We start from the raw sequence: 14,041 nt of genomic DNA, 5'->3' as shown, positions 1-14,041 counted from the left end.
TGAATAAGCAAATAACCACCTACTCACTAAAAATAAACCTGTGCTCCTGCTTAAAATGTATAGATATTACTGTTACGTGTGAGCTGTATTTGGGCTGTTCAGGGATTAAATCATAGATACTAAAATGAAGATTATAGGACTTTTTTTTTTATAGTACAGCTTTATGTTTTCATGTCCATTTCCTGATGGGCTGTCCCAGTCTTCCTCTATAAATTGCTTCACTTGATCCTCCTGTTGGCATCTGCCTCTAAGGACAGCCTACAAGCAAGACAACATGAGGACTGTCGGTTGGAGTATTTTGGTTTTTATGTTAGCCTCACTGGCTTCAGGTAAATAGTAATGATTTGTTCATTGTTATTTTCATATATCATGTGTCTTTTTTTTAAATTATGTATTTATTTATGAAACTGATGGTATGATTTCCCAAAAATACAGGTCAAGTATCACAGGATTGTTCAGCACCAGATAAATACCCGAACACCAAACTGGAGACGAAATATGCCAGGAGACAGAAATTCAGCCACAACGAGAAAGTTTACTACAGCTGTGATGACGACTTCACTGCTTTTAGGGGCAGCAGGGCTGTGCAGTGTGTTGATGGACAATGGACCAAACTGACTTTAAAATGCGAAAGTAAGAATTTGCCATGAACCATTTATTTGTTTTCAAGGGCGGAAAAAAGAGTCGCTTGCGTGTTGTTTCACTCAACAGCCTGTTTACTGAGATATTCTTAGACCTGTAATTTACTTAGATGGATTTAAAGCAGCGCAGAAGCCCGCTAACACCCCCTACTGGGGAAGGTGTTTAATAGATATACAAGTAAAAGAATTTATCAAGAAAAAAGTCGTTCATAAAAAGAAGTCAGAATGCACACAGGTGTTTGGGAAATTTACTGACAACAACATTTCTTACAACCTTAAAGGTAGATTCACATTTTTTCAAGTCTAAATCAGTTGAATAGAGTCATTTAATGTACTTTGAATAACTTTTTTCCCTTACTTAATAATTAAGAAAAATAAATGTCTCGATGCACGCTAAGTTACCCAGTTATGGAAACAAAAACTTTCTGAATTAGAAAAAAATGTGGGGCATAATCTCTTTGGCTTTCTTTGGTTTGAGAGTCACGTGATGATCTAACTAACCATACTGCAAACTAATTTTTAACTAGATTATAAGAGATAGTGTACTTGTAATATAATTGCCTCTGTTTTACAACCAAACTGATTAATGCAGTTCTGTCTTCATAATCAATGGCCTTTTTAAAAATGGAACTGATTTTAATCATTGCCAAACTACAAGATGCAAGATGGTGCTAACAGAGCAAAAGGAAACTAAAGAAATACGTTTCGTCAGATTATCAACTGAGGGTGAAAATTCTTTGAAGAAAAATGTATGTAACTTACATGATTCATCACTCTGCTTTTTTTGAGTCATTTTCCCCATAAATAGGCTTATAGTTCACCACATATTTTGGCTCGAAGGATAATCTGTGTTTTACAGTTCATCTCTGCAGCCTCTTTAACCATAAATGATCATTTCATGATTTAAAATTCTTTTATATTGCTGGTATCAAGACCAGTTCTGGGCTTCTTAACCTCAGACAAGCATCAAATGACAAGTCCTCTACAGTATCAGTTTCTTCACATGTTCCAGTTCTTTTTCTAGACCTCCATAAAACATTCCAGTGAAATCAGCCTTGGTTGTGGGCTTTTATATTTCCATCTAGAAATTAAACTGTAATGTGTCATTTACACGCTTACTATCTTGCATTTAACAGAGATATCATGTGGCAATGCTGGTGAGCTACCCAATGGAGAGTTCCAGTATGAAGGGAATTCATACACCGGGGAGAAGGTTTATGCTGTGTGCAATGAGGGGTAAGTTTTACTTCGAAGAACTCCTAAAACATCAGAATAAGACTTTCAAGTGGTGTTTGACTGCATCTCGTATCTACAGATACACTCTGAAAGGGCTGAACTACATGATATGCAAAAGGTCTGGATGGGCTGGTGAATTCCCATCATGTGAAGGTACAGTGATGTGGTACATTGAAGTACTCTAACTAGCTTGTAAATGGAAACCCAATAGTTGTGAAACTGTAACGGGTGGCTTTAAGTGGGTGGTAGTGTTAATGCGTAACTAATCCCTGAATGTTATGTAAGTTGGGAGCTTAATCTTGTAACTCAGTTGAAGCAAATTTCCCATGTTTGCTTTGGACAAATTGCTATTTGCACAGAAGTCCAAAGGCAGAACACCACTCAGGTTCTGATCAGGCAGGCTGTTCCTCCCAATCTTGCTCCTCCAGGTCTCACTGTCATTGCGTGTGTGAGCATTAAAGACTCCCAGAAGGATAATTGAAGAGCACACTCCAGCCCTCCACCCAGTAAATTCAAGAAGGTTGGGTAGTCTGAACTGTCAATGGGAGCATAAGAACAAACAACAGTCAGAACCCGTTCCCCGACCCGAAGGTCCAAGAAAACAACCCTGTCATCCACCAGCAAAACCCCCAACGTACAGTCCCACTGTCTCAGGGCAAGTCCAGGCACAGTCCTGGAACAATCCAGCTCCTTTCCACGAAACTGTTTCCAGAGCCTGACGTATGTGACGTATGAACCCAAATATATCTAACCGATATCTCTCAACTTCATACAACGCACTTTCCCTCCCAGAGAGGAGACAATCTATGTCCCAATAGCCAGCCTCGATAGCCAGGGTCCTCCTGTAGGTGGTGGGTGTACAGGAGCAGGCTAAGTGGAAAGCAGCTCAGGCAGTAGCTAAAGCAAAAATCTCAGGTGTGGGAGGAGTTCAGTGAGACAATTGCTGTTGGTCTCAAAGCAACTCTGGAAAACCTATCATGTGATTCAGCAGGGGAAAGCATTGGAGCTCCCCACTCCCTCTGCTCACATGGTGTATAGAGGGAGTGGGGTGTTTTTGACTTCAACTGAGGGCATAGTTGGGCAGTAGAAGGAATACTTAGAGGGCCTCCTCCCATTGGCATGTCTTCTGTAGAGGAAACAGATTCTGGGGATGATGGGGACAACTTGCCTATCACCAGAGGTGAGGTGACTGAGGCAGTTAAACAACTCCTTGGTGTCCAGGCCCCTGTATGAGATGAGGTTCAACCGGAGTTTCTAAAGAATCTGGATGTTGTAGGTCTGTCTTGTTTGACATGCCTCAGCATCATCATGTGGAAATCTTGGACGGTGGCCCTGGACTGGCCTTGGAGTGGTGGTTCCAATCTTTAAGAAACAGGACCGGAGACTGTGTTCCAACTACAGGGGGATCACACCGCTCAGCCTCCCCAGGAATATCAATGCCAGGGAGCTGGAGAGGAGAGTTCATCCATTAGTCAAACCTCAAATGCAGGAGGAAAAAATGTGGTTTTTGTCCTGGTTGTGGAACAGTGGATCTTTATCCCCTCAACAGTATTTAAGGGTGCATGAGAGTTTGTCTAACCAGTGTACTTTTGTGGACTTGGAGAAGCTATTTATTCTCATACCTCACAGTATCCTGTGGGGGATGCTTCAGGAGTATCGGGTGCTGGCCTGCTGCTGAGTTATTCAGTCTGTGTACAACTGTGTACAATTTCTGTAGCTAATTTGGCTGTAGCTCAGGTGGCAGAGCAGGTCAGCCACTAATCAGAAGGTCGGTGGTTCGATCCCAGGCTGCCTCCTGGCTGCATGCCAAATATCCTTGGGCAAGATACTAACCCCATGTTTGCCTACTGGTGGTGGCCAGAGGGCCTGGTGGCGCCAGTGTCTGGCAGCCTCGCCTCTGTCAGTGCGCCCCAGGGCAGCTGTGGCTACAATGTAGCTTGCCATCACCAGTGTGTGTGAATGGGTGAATGACTGAATGTAGTGTAAAGCGCTTTGGGGTCCTTAGGGACTGAGTAAAGCGCTATACAAATGCAGGCCATTTACCATTTTCTAGGTGGAGCCAATTGGTGGAAGGCTTTCACTTTGGTGGCCACAGGATCTCCTCTGCTTTTTGCAGATGATGAGGTTCCAGCTCTGAAAAGTTCAGAGCCAAGTGTGAAGCAGTGAAAACGGATGGATTGCCTAATCTGGATCAAGGAAGAGTTGCTCCCCCAACTGGAGGAGTTTAAGTATCTTGGGTCCTTGTTCACAAGTGAGGGGGAAAAGGAGCAAGAGATTGACAGACTGATTAGGGCAGATAACAGGGTCAGAATTTTGGTGTAAACTACATCAAAGCATGGATCCAACCTGCCTTGTAACAACAGTTCAGACTGTAGTTAATGTAATGGTGTGGGAGATATGTTCTTGACACACTTTGGGCCTTTTACTACTATTTGGGCATTGTTTAAACACCACAGCCTATTGAAGTATTGTTTCTGACCATGTCTATCCCTTTATGACAACAGTGGTCCATATTCTGTTGGCTTTGGCAATGAGTTCACTGTGATTAAATGGCCTTCATGGTCACCAGATCTCAAACAGAGCTCCTGTGGGATTTTATGGAACAAGAGATTCACATCATGGATATGTAACTATGGGACACTTATCATGTCAGCATGGACCAAAATCTAAGAAAAAAAATTTCATTGAACTTATTTAATCTATGAAAAAGAGAATTAGAGCAGTTCTGAAGGCTAATGGTTTCAGCACAGTACTAGTAAGGTATACCTACTGAAGTGGCCAGTGAGTATATTTGCATAGCCAGTTTTTCTAAAATAAGTATTTAGATTTAGTAAATTCTAACCTTTGTTCACTTGTACTTAAGACATGAAATAAATTTTTCAGAGGGAGGTATCACCTGCCCAACCACAGAAGTAGCCAACTCTGTGCAGAGAACCGGAGGTGTTTCTGCATACCAGGTGGGAGATAACTTGACCTTCACCTGCAGTGAGGGTTTCCAGCTGAATGGAGCTCAGGAGATCACATGTGACTCCAGTGGCCAGTGGAAGCCTCAACCTCCTCAATGTGTTCCCATACCTGATGATAAAATTGAACCATCACCTGGTAAAGGGTTCATATTTTTACCTGATACGCCACTTACGCTGCATTAGCACTATGAAAAATGGTCTTCATCTGAGTTTGCTAAAACTAAAGTGATATCTTCCCCTGTGGAAAATGTTTTCAGCAGGTAGCTGTGGTGTGCCACCAGCTGTCAGCAACTCCAATGTCCACCTTGCTGACAGGTTCATTACAAAGACATCTTTCTTATCTGGGCAAAAGGTTTATTACAACTGTGATGTTGGATACGTTGTAGCAGGCGGCAGAAAGTCTCGCCTCTGTAATAATGGGAAATGGACACCACTGAAGCTTAAGTGTCAGCGTAAGTATATTTTATATTTCTTTTTGATCAAGTCTTTTTATAAATCCTAGTTTTTCCACATTTTATCCCATGACCAGGATAGGATTATTGTTGACATACAACAAATATTTTAGAATATTTATTTATTAATGTAACACATCAATTAAATTGTAAGTTGCACCCTTGTCCATCAGAGGATTTTAGTGGCCCTTCAGAAATCAGAAATAATTTACTCCATATCTGTTTTCAAATATCCTCCTGGAAACACTAAACAGTGAGTCCTGGACAAACCTCTACCACCTGGAGTTGACTTTTCTTACAGTGGAATGATTTAGATCATATAATATGGATTTTTAAGTCTCTTTGCTTTACTTTTTTTTCATGCATTTACATTTTACCATGGTATCACCCCTGTGGGGAGTGCTTAAAACATTGCATTCCTATTGCATACTTAAAAAACCCTCTAATCTAGGCTGGGTTACCACTGAGCGTAACCTTGAATTGGACAGGATTACTGCATTATCTCATTTGACCAAGTCTTGAGGCTCAATTAAACTTATCCATGTTGAGATGAATGAATGTGTTATCCAAAACAACAGCACCACATGATGATGATAGTTTGTCTTGCTGGACATTACAATAAAAATTCTTGAAATGCAGTACTGTCATGTTAAATTATTTATGTTCTTTGGCTGTAAAGGAAAGCTTTGTGGCTCAGCTGGAGATGTTCAGAATGGACAGTTTGTATATACTGGAGTAGAATTTGGAGATACCGCTACAGCCGTCTGTGATGAGGGGTAAGAATTTTTAAACCTCCTGCGTTCTCAGTGAATGCAACTTTGAAACAAAAGGGTTTTCAGCCTTTTGGAGTTACCAGAACTTCTGCATTTATTACTCACAAAATGTTTTCTGTACTCGAGTCACATTTGCTTTTCTACAATTGTGTAACATAACATACAATTGAGTTACTCACTGTGTCCAATGTAGAAGTGGAATTTTAGAAATCATTTCGAAGATGTGGTTTTTAAATGAACTCTCCGACCCATTTCCTGACGTTTAGGTTCATGCTTGTGGGATATGCAACCAGACACTGCATGAATAACGGCTGGAGCGGACGCAACCCTGTTTGTGAAGGTTAGGTTACCTATTGCACAAGCACAACACAGCTTTTAGATGTCAGTTGGTTTTCCTGAATCTCAGCATCCTAAAATTATTGTATTTCTTGCAGCTGCGGTGTGTGAGGACCCACCTGAAGTGAGCAACGCAGAAATAACTGGCCTTCAACATGAACCTTACACATACAAGAGTGTTATTCGCTATTCGTGTCGTGCAGGAACTCTTGTTGGAGAAAGGGAGATTTGGTGTACTAAACATGGGACATGGAGTGCACCTGCACCAGAATGCAAAGGTCATATATTCTGACAGAGCAGATTGTAGTTTTTTTATTGTGTTTATGAATAATCATTAAAGTTGAATTCTTTTCTTTTTCCCACAGAAATAACATGTCCATCACCAAATGTGCCTAATGCTTACTGGACAGGAAACCACAATCAGAAGTTTCAGTACAGGGCCACTATATATATTGAGTGTAATATGGGTTATGTCATGAGTGGGCCGGGTACAGTGTACTGTGAACATGATGGCCGATGGTTACCTGAGCTTCCCAAATGTCAACGCAGACGTAAGTAATCAGTACTTTTTCCTGGTATGAGTAACCTGAAGTACTGTTCCCACACTAAAACTATGATTGCCTTTTTTTCCCTCCCCAGGTTTTGTCAACCAGTGGGGCTAATTCCCCAGCTCTCAAACCTTAAACTTCCATATTCACCGCTATCTGTCAAAACTATTTAACAGCACTCAATGGATGAAAACAGTTAAGCTAACATTGCATTCTTACCAAAATGCAACTTATTTAAAATCAACCTAAGCCATTTGGGATACCTAATAACCTAAAAATGTATTATACATTACTATACAGACATTAAAACATGTTTTAAATGAAGCTGAAGTACAGTTTGTTTATTTTGATACGCGTTTGGGCAAGAACAGGTACAAACTTTTCATTCACATCTGTACATAGGTTGGGTTTTTTTTTTTATTCCTTACAGTTGATAATGTTATGTGTATCATCTCTAGACTAAACGGTGAGTGAGCATTTCATGAACAAACAAGCTACAAGAAAACAAGAACACCAATTCCATTCATTTTAAAAAGACAATACAAAATCCAGACATTTCTTTACATGAGCAATAACAATTCAAGTGCAAATATCATTATCAACTCCGATACATCATAGCAAACTCTTATTTTAAAAGGCAACAATTAAAAGGGGGGGAGTAAATCAGGTTGCAAAAAGGAAAAAAAAACCAAGCTGATTTAGGTGGGATGGGTCAGTTTTTGGCAACGTGGGCCAAGTGAGCGCATGGAGAAGTTGCATATTGGATTTTAAGATATAAATCAATGACTGAAGCTGATAATAAAGTGAGGATTTTATAGCTGACGAGTTGTTACTTGGCCCAACATCGCATTTGAGTCCAATATGTTCAATTTCTTTGTCCTCCTAAAGTCTGAGTCCTAAAATACATGGGGTGACAGTGCCAACCACTTCACCAAGATGCCACCCCTTTGTTACATTTCACCACACGTAATGCATTTTTCTAAAAGTAGTTACATTTTAGAAGTTAAAAATCTTGTCCCCACAATGACTTACATTTAATACAAGGAGTCGCAACAAGAAAACAACCCAAAACACATTTCACAAGTTTTTGTGTCACACTTGGCTTTAACCAAGAATTCATTTTCAATCATTGCACTCTGTATTAAAATAAAGGGAAATGACTGACTGCAAATCTAGAGCCCAAGACAACTACACATGCCTTCTCTTGGGAGGTCTTTGGAAGAGCTGTCTTCTTTAGGACAGAATAAAATTTGAGCAGTCTTGGGTGTCTTTGGACTTTAGGCGGGTCGGACATGAGGGGCAAAAAATGATTTTGGGGGTCCTGTGTAAGAAAATCGTTATTAAAGAATTCAACCCTCGTCTAATTTATTTTCATTATTTACAAGACTAAAAAAAATAAAAATAATAAAAACAAATTATAAAACTGGTGGTCCACAGACAGGCAAGGTAAGAATATCAATTTCCTGGGTGTAGAAACTATAGTGTATCAGATTCGGAGCTTCCCTTTGTTTTTAAACCTATAGATTATAAATGTGTAGCGTACATCAGAAAGACAATGAGACTGAAGAATTAAAGTGACCTTTTAAAAGAAGCAGCAAACATAATGTCCCTCAAAGACATTTCTTTCTCTCTGAGACATGTTCCACTAAGCATCACATTATCTCATTTCTGTGGCTCCCAACAACTCTTTTCATAATATCCACCGCGTTCCTAAAATAGCTAACCACCCTTTTTTTTGTATTTGCTTTAAGTTGGCTTGGAAAAGAGCAACAGAAATAATCTGAAGGTTGGAAAATGCTGGTACAGTCTAAACAGACAGAGAATAACTGTTTTAACAGTAAAACCCTTGGAAACTGCTCTAAGAGCTCAAATATAGTCGGGCTTTGAATGAGCTGGACCGCAGCTGCGACATGAATTTTACAACTGCTCCTCCTCGAGGACAGCACACAGACACTGAAGATGGAACCAGAGTTACACAACACTTGCACAACACTTACAGTCATACTTATTGGTAGGAGTTGAGCTCATTTAAGCAAATACAATAACAAGCTCAGACAGCACGCACACAACATCACTCCTACTGTCTGAAATAGGCGTTTCTATTGTTTGTTTTCTTTTTTTGTGTGTGTGTGGTTTCATTGCACAACACAATAGAAACCAAACCCACTCACAATACTCTATATCCCCACTAAATGTTTGAGCTCAGGAATGCAGACCTGTGCTGAATGGTAACTGACCAAAAAAGAAAAAACAAAACAAAAACGGTGTTGAAAAATTTCTCAGGTCTGCATAGTGTTTATTGTCAAAGCCTACAAAAAAACAAGAGGGTAAACGTAAGAGTATGTCTCGTGTTTTTAAGTCCCGTGAGAGTTGCGCGATGTGGCCTATAAGATGGAGGGGGATATTGGGGGGGAGGGTCGCGATCCGGCGTGTCGGCAGCTGTGTGGCTTTTACTTGTATGGTCGCAGAAAAGCAGAGACTTTGCTGCTTATGAGGCGGATGAAGGAGCGGGGAAGCAACTCGTTGGACTCCCGAGTGGTGTACTTAAAGTAGTTGTGTGGGTGAGCCAGCACATCAAAGAGAGTCTTTATCAGTTTTTTATCCTGTGAGGAAAAATCAACAGGTATAAAGTCTTTAGTGAAACACACTTTAGTTCTCAGTTACTGCCTTAATCACATTTGAAGGTGTTGCTAAATACTGGAAAAAAAAAAATTGCAGCTGTACGAGAACATTAATCTCGTCAATATTAACGCACCGCCTGACTCACAACAACAGCTTTGTTTATTCTTACGACACCTTTCCTCTTCAATGAATCACCTTCGCAACAATGAATGATGCCAATGATGCATACAGTTAGCAGGAAAAGGAAGAAGAAAAGGGGGCTGGGCTAACCTTGAGGATTTCTTGATGGTTTTCAGAGGCGTAGAGCCTTCCGTCTCGCACTATGTCCTCTACGAGCTGTTCGTAGTCCTCTGAATTCATACAAACAACAACGCATAATATAATCACTGCTTGCTTTCTCATAGCATGCTGAAAACAGGTCATGCAAAACAAGTTAGGTGGTGAAAAAATAAACACAAACATGGCGAAAAAACTCGTTCATATCCTGGAAAATTCCCTTTGACTCAACTTAATGTCACCTTTTTGTAAAGGGAAACTACAGTGTAACATTAAAGGTGATTCATAGGCAGGTGTGTGTTTGGTACACACCTAAGCCATCTGGGTGGCAGAGAAACTGATTAATCTGTCAGACAGTCACGTTTTCCAACCTCTCTGTAACATTCCTTTCCTTTGTATTTTGGACTGTTAGCCATAAAAAATTATATTTTCCTCTATTTTACAACTTTTGTTTTTTCTGAATAATCGATCATTTAAAATCAGATGACAAATATATAATAGTAACAGTTAATTGCAGTTTTAAATGGCATGGCACAGTTGCACTGTTTTTGGTGCAAAATATATAACATTTTAGTCATGACGGCAGATATGTTTTTTGTGCTGTAAGCGTTATTCTCGTTAAAATGACATTAACGCCATAACAACCGGCAAATCTCCGTTGTGCAGCCCCCCACACGGTGCAATCCGCGCTAACTAGCTAACGGAGATTTGCCGCGTTAATGCGGTTATGGCGTTAATGTCATTTTAACTAAATTAACGCTGACGGCACTAGTTTCCATGTACAATAATTAGCCAATCATTCAAATTAAATGTTGTCCATCTTTTTGCAAAAAAAAAAGCTAATATGTGTTGTTTTTACACAGCTACACTGACAAAAATAAAAAGACTGTCACCTGCCACATTTATGTTTACAATTGTTCGGACCACAAGTGTGATATTTGTATATATTAAAAATAATACTGCCTGGATACACTGATCTCACTAGAAATAAACAACCCTTTAAGGTCAAAATAAAGTCTGTCAGAAAGATTTTAGACACATAACAGTTCAGAATCTAAGCCATCTGGTGAGAAAAGTGATAATGTTTCATACCATCATAAGTAACATAGGGGATCTGAAAGCCTCTGGCACTGTTAGCCTCATTAGACTTGAAGTTAATCCAGAGACGTCTGGACCGAGCTGTGAAGGCGATGGGCCGCTCATACGTCTGACATGTCTCGTAGGTGGTGATGGATGTAGCTGACCCTTGTATTAAAGAAGAAAAATGACCAGGTTCATAGTGTGATTAAATTACTACATTTCAATGAAAGCTAATGAAAGAGGGCCACTTACAGTTCTTCCTCATAACCAGCACATCTCCACATTCATCCTCTGAAGGCAAGAAAATCTCCGGCACAACAATTAGGATCTTGCGCTTGCTGGGTGGGTTGATGTTCCAAATGCACTCCACATTTGCAGGGTAATTACCAGGATAGTTAGGTGACTCAATATAACCCATAAACTCGCCCATCTCCCCGCCACATTGCCTGTCTAGACGCACACAAACATATCAAATTAAATTCAAGCCCATGTCTGAGAAAAATGAACAACACAAAACAATCATTTTCATACTCACTCTTGCACTGTGAGACACTTGTGGCACCATCAAAATCAGTGGTGGTATTTCCAGGACAGGAGATGCAGTAGTTTTGTTTAAACTCTGTCTGATAGGTCCCCACAGGGCAGCGGATACAGCGGTGTACTGTGGTGTTGTAGTAATGACCTGGAGAACAATCAACTGCAGGGAAAAAGTAAAAATATTAAGCGAAGAAGTTTGGATTTCTTCCCCCCAGCAAAGATAAAAAGTTGACCTTTGACTTCACAGTCGTGGAAGGAGCTGGCCCCTTCCCGCTTGGTGCTGAGACCTCCCCCACAGGGAAAGCACAGGGTCCGTCCCAAATCTGGTTGGTAATTGCCCTGAGGACATGGCAGGCAAGGTTTGAACCCACTGCTGGAGTAGTACCCTGTTGGACACTGGCCTGGATTTGATGTGAACAACACAGGGATCAGGCTTTTTAATGAGTCAGAAATGGATGTTTAACATAGTCCGTGGGACTTTAAACAAGGCTACCTGCACAGGAGGAGATGTTCCGCGCGCCCACAGGCCCATGGCCATCGCTTCCAGGACAGAGGTCACAGGCCAGCTGCCCCTCTTTCTCCTGGAAAGTGCCGGGTGGACACTGGACACAGCGTTCCTGCTCACCGTGGTAGTAAGAGCCTGGCAAACATCTGACTGAGAGAACATCCACAATGGCTTCAGTTAGAGATTAGGACACACTTAGCTATAACTCCTCATTAACTAAATATGTAATGTGGATGGAGAAAATATGCACTATATACATATGCACAAATATGCATTTGTTATTTGTATCTGGGATCATTTCTATTAATTCTGGTGGTTAATCTTTGTAACACATGAGGAGAGCAAACCAGAGCAGATGAACACAATTTTGTTTTTTTTGTTTTATTGTTATTGACACCTCAGGTGATAGTGGGTGCAAAGTAGCTTGCAGGGGCAGAAGCAATTGGCTAAAACAGCTTAACTTGCATGTCCTTTATTACATTTGCTGGATTATAGTAGAGCCATCACATGATACTGGATGACACTTAAATCAGCTGATCTCCTAGGGTTGTGGCTGGGTCTGATTGGGTGATGACTGATTAGTTGCGTAGAGACCTCACCTGAAGACTAGCCAAAGACACACCTTCTATGAAACAATGATGCACAATGTGACATTTCGTAAGGTTATATTCTGACATTTAGGGTGTACTAACACTGGGCACAATCGCTCTGTAATATAACCAACAGTCCAACCAATCTCCGCCTGGGCCCACCTGTTCAAGCAGCCCAGGACAGAGTTAACCAGACTTGATGCTCAGGTATGACCCAGTGCTCCCGTTAGTCAAATTAACTGAATTTTGGAGTAGAGATGGACCAATCCGATATTACATATCGGTATCGGTCCGATAATGACGTAAATTACTGGATCGGATATTGGAGAGAAATAAAAAATGTAATCCGATCCATTAAATATCAAAAAAGCACCTCACAAAACTTGCAACACGGCGTAACTCGGCTCATAACCGTAGCACATTGCAGCAGTACGGGTCACGTGATAGAGCGGCTGTGTGTATTTGGAGCCTCGCTACCAAACCAGCATTTCATCTCCGTGGAAGTGATCCCAGAGAGAAGTAAAGGAAGTGTGTAAGTTTAGCTCTGAATGTTTGTAAAGCATTCCCATGTTAAGCTTAACAACCGATATATGGAGCGACTGCCTCTTCCTCTCCTGCTGCTACTTCTGATAACTGATAAATGATCAGCTGATCGGCTTTTCTGTCGCGAGTCCGTCTCTCTTGTTTGTTTATTGCTCACTTCCCGCCAGAAAGAGGAAACCAGCAGCTGAATAACAGCAGCACGTTTAAGCTTGATAAACTGTTGTTAGAACTTATTTAATATTACTTTCTACACCAGGATCTTTTTCTAGTAGCTGACGGCTGGTAACTGTGCAGGGGCGGAAAGTTTAGCTAGGGGGGACGATAGAGCATTAATAGGGAAAAGGGGGGCACAAAGACATACTTTTCTTTCTTATTCTCATTTAAAATGTCTAGCTTTTAATAAATAATTATCTGAATCTTACACCCAAAGTTTTAATCTGATGTAAAACATATAGAAGTCCATTACTGTATATAGTAACTATTAAGTCTAATATACCCTAGTAAGCTATACTACTTTTTCCTTTGGGAAGGTACCATCTGTGCAGTGGTAAAAAGTGGTATCATGCCATCTCTACTTTGGAGCTCAGACGTGCTCATGTGTGGTATTTATTGGCTACTGTGAGTACATCCTAAGTTTCTAAATACATCCTTGCAGCAAAATTAGCTTATCCAAGACTACCATTTCTGCTCTCTGGTCTTACCACATCGGCCACTGTCCCTCTCCCAGCCTGGACCACAGTTTTCCTGAATAGGAGCAGCCTGGGGAAGTTTTTGGGCCACCTCATATTCCAAACCAGCAACTCTGATGAGGAAGCGCTCCTGGTTGATGGACTTCTTCAGAGCCTTGATATAGGTTTTAACCTGCTTCTCCATGCGTTGTCTCAGGCAGCTGAGATTACAACTCCCTGGATTGGAGTTCAAAAAATTTTTAAATAA

General features: G+C 40.8%; 2 protein-coding genes across 5 annotated transcripts in view; one reads left to right on the top strand and one right to left on the bottom strand.

Moving 5' to 3' along the window:
• Positions 1–195: 195 nt before the first annotated feature.
• LOC146494476 (membrane cofactor protein-like) lies at positions 196–7,276 on the top strand. Of its 2 annotated transcripts, none has more exons than XM_085147098.1 (11): positions 196–329; positions 436–633; positions 1,778–1,877; positions 1,957–2,030; positions 4,761–4,979; positions 5,104–5,295; positions 5,975–6,071; positions 6,335–6,408; positions 6,503–6,682; positions 6,770–6,955; positions 7,044–7,276. In XM_085147098.1, exons 1-11 carry the CDS (start codon positions 275–277, stop codon positions 7,064–7,066), a joined length of 1,398 nt encoding a protein of 465 aa, XP_085003224.1. In that variant the 5' UTR covers positions 196–274; the 3' UTR covers positions 7,067–7,276. The 2 variants fall into 2 exon arrangements, with proteins under 2 accessions (XP_085003224.1, XP_085003223.1); XM_085147097.1 differs by having other exon boundaries at positions 5,101–5,295.
• Positions 7,266–14,041, bottom strand: part of scube3 (signal peptide, CUB domain, EGF-like 3) — a 75,826-nt gene continuing 69,050 nt past the window's right edge. For all 3 annotated transcript variants that reach the window (XM_085147093.1, XM_085147094.1, XM_085147095.1), the window contains 8 exons: positions 13,807–14,010; positions 11,961–12,122; positions 11,701–11,868; positions 11,466–11,627; positions 11,183–11,380; positions 10,943–11,095; positions 9,845–9,924; positions 7,266–9,555 (listed from right to left, as the gene is read on the bottom strand). In XM_085147093.1, the coding sequence (XP_085003219.1) occupies positions 9,403–9,555; positions 9,845–9,924; positions 10,943–11,095; positions 11,183–11,380; positions 11,466–11,627; positions 11,701–11,868; positions 11,961–12,122; positions 13,807–14,010 (1,280 nt within the window). In that variant the 3' untranslated portion in view covers positions 7,266–9,402. The remainder of the gene's footprint in view (positions 9,556–9,844; positions 9,925–10,942; positions 11,096–11,182; positions 11,381–11,465; positions 11,628–11,700; positions 11,869–11,960; positions 12,123–13,806; positions 14,011–14,041) is intronic.

The sequence above is a fragment of the Neolamprologus multifasciatus genome, chromosome 20 (assembly GCF_963576455.1).
Source record: "Neolamprologus multifasciatus chromosome 20, fNeoMul1.2, whole genome shotgun sequence".
Lineage (NCBI taxonomy): Eukaryota > Metazoa > Chordata > Actinopteri > Cichliformes > Cichlidae > Neolamprologus > Neolamprologus multifasciatus.
This window is presented reverse-complemented; position numbering and strand designations above follow the sequence as displayed.

Bases quoted from the DNA above. Each gene is read 5' to 3' on its own strand.
- LOC146494476 (XM_085147097.1), top strand. From the start codon at position 275: ATGAGGACTGTCGGTTGGAGTATTTTGGTTTTTATGTTAGCCTCACTG. The intron at 634-1,777 runs GTAAGAATTTGC...TGCATTTAACAG, and splicing joins ACTGACTTTAAAATGCGAAA to AGATATCATGTGGCAATGCT. The intron at 4,980-5,100 runs GTAAAGGGTTCA...AAATGTTTTCAG, and splicing joins TAAAATTGAACCATCACCTG to CAGGTAGCTGTGGTGTGCCA.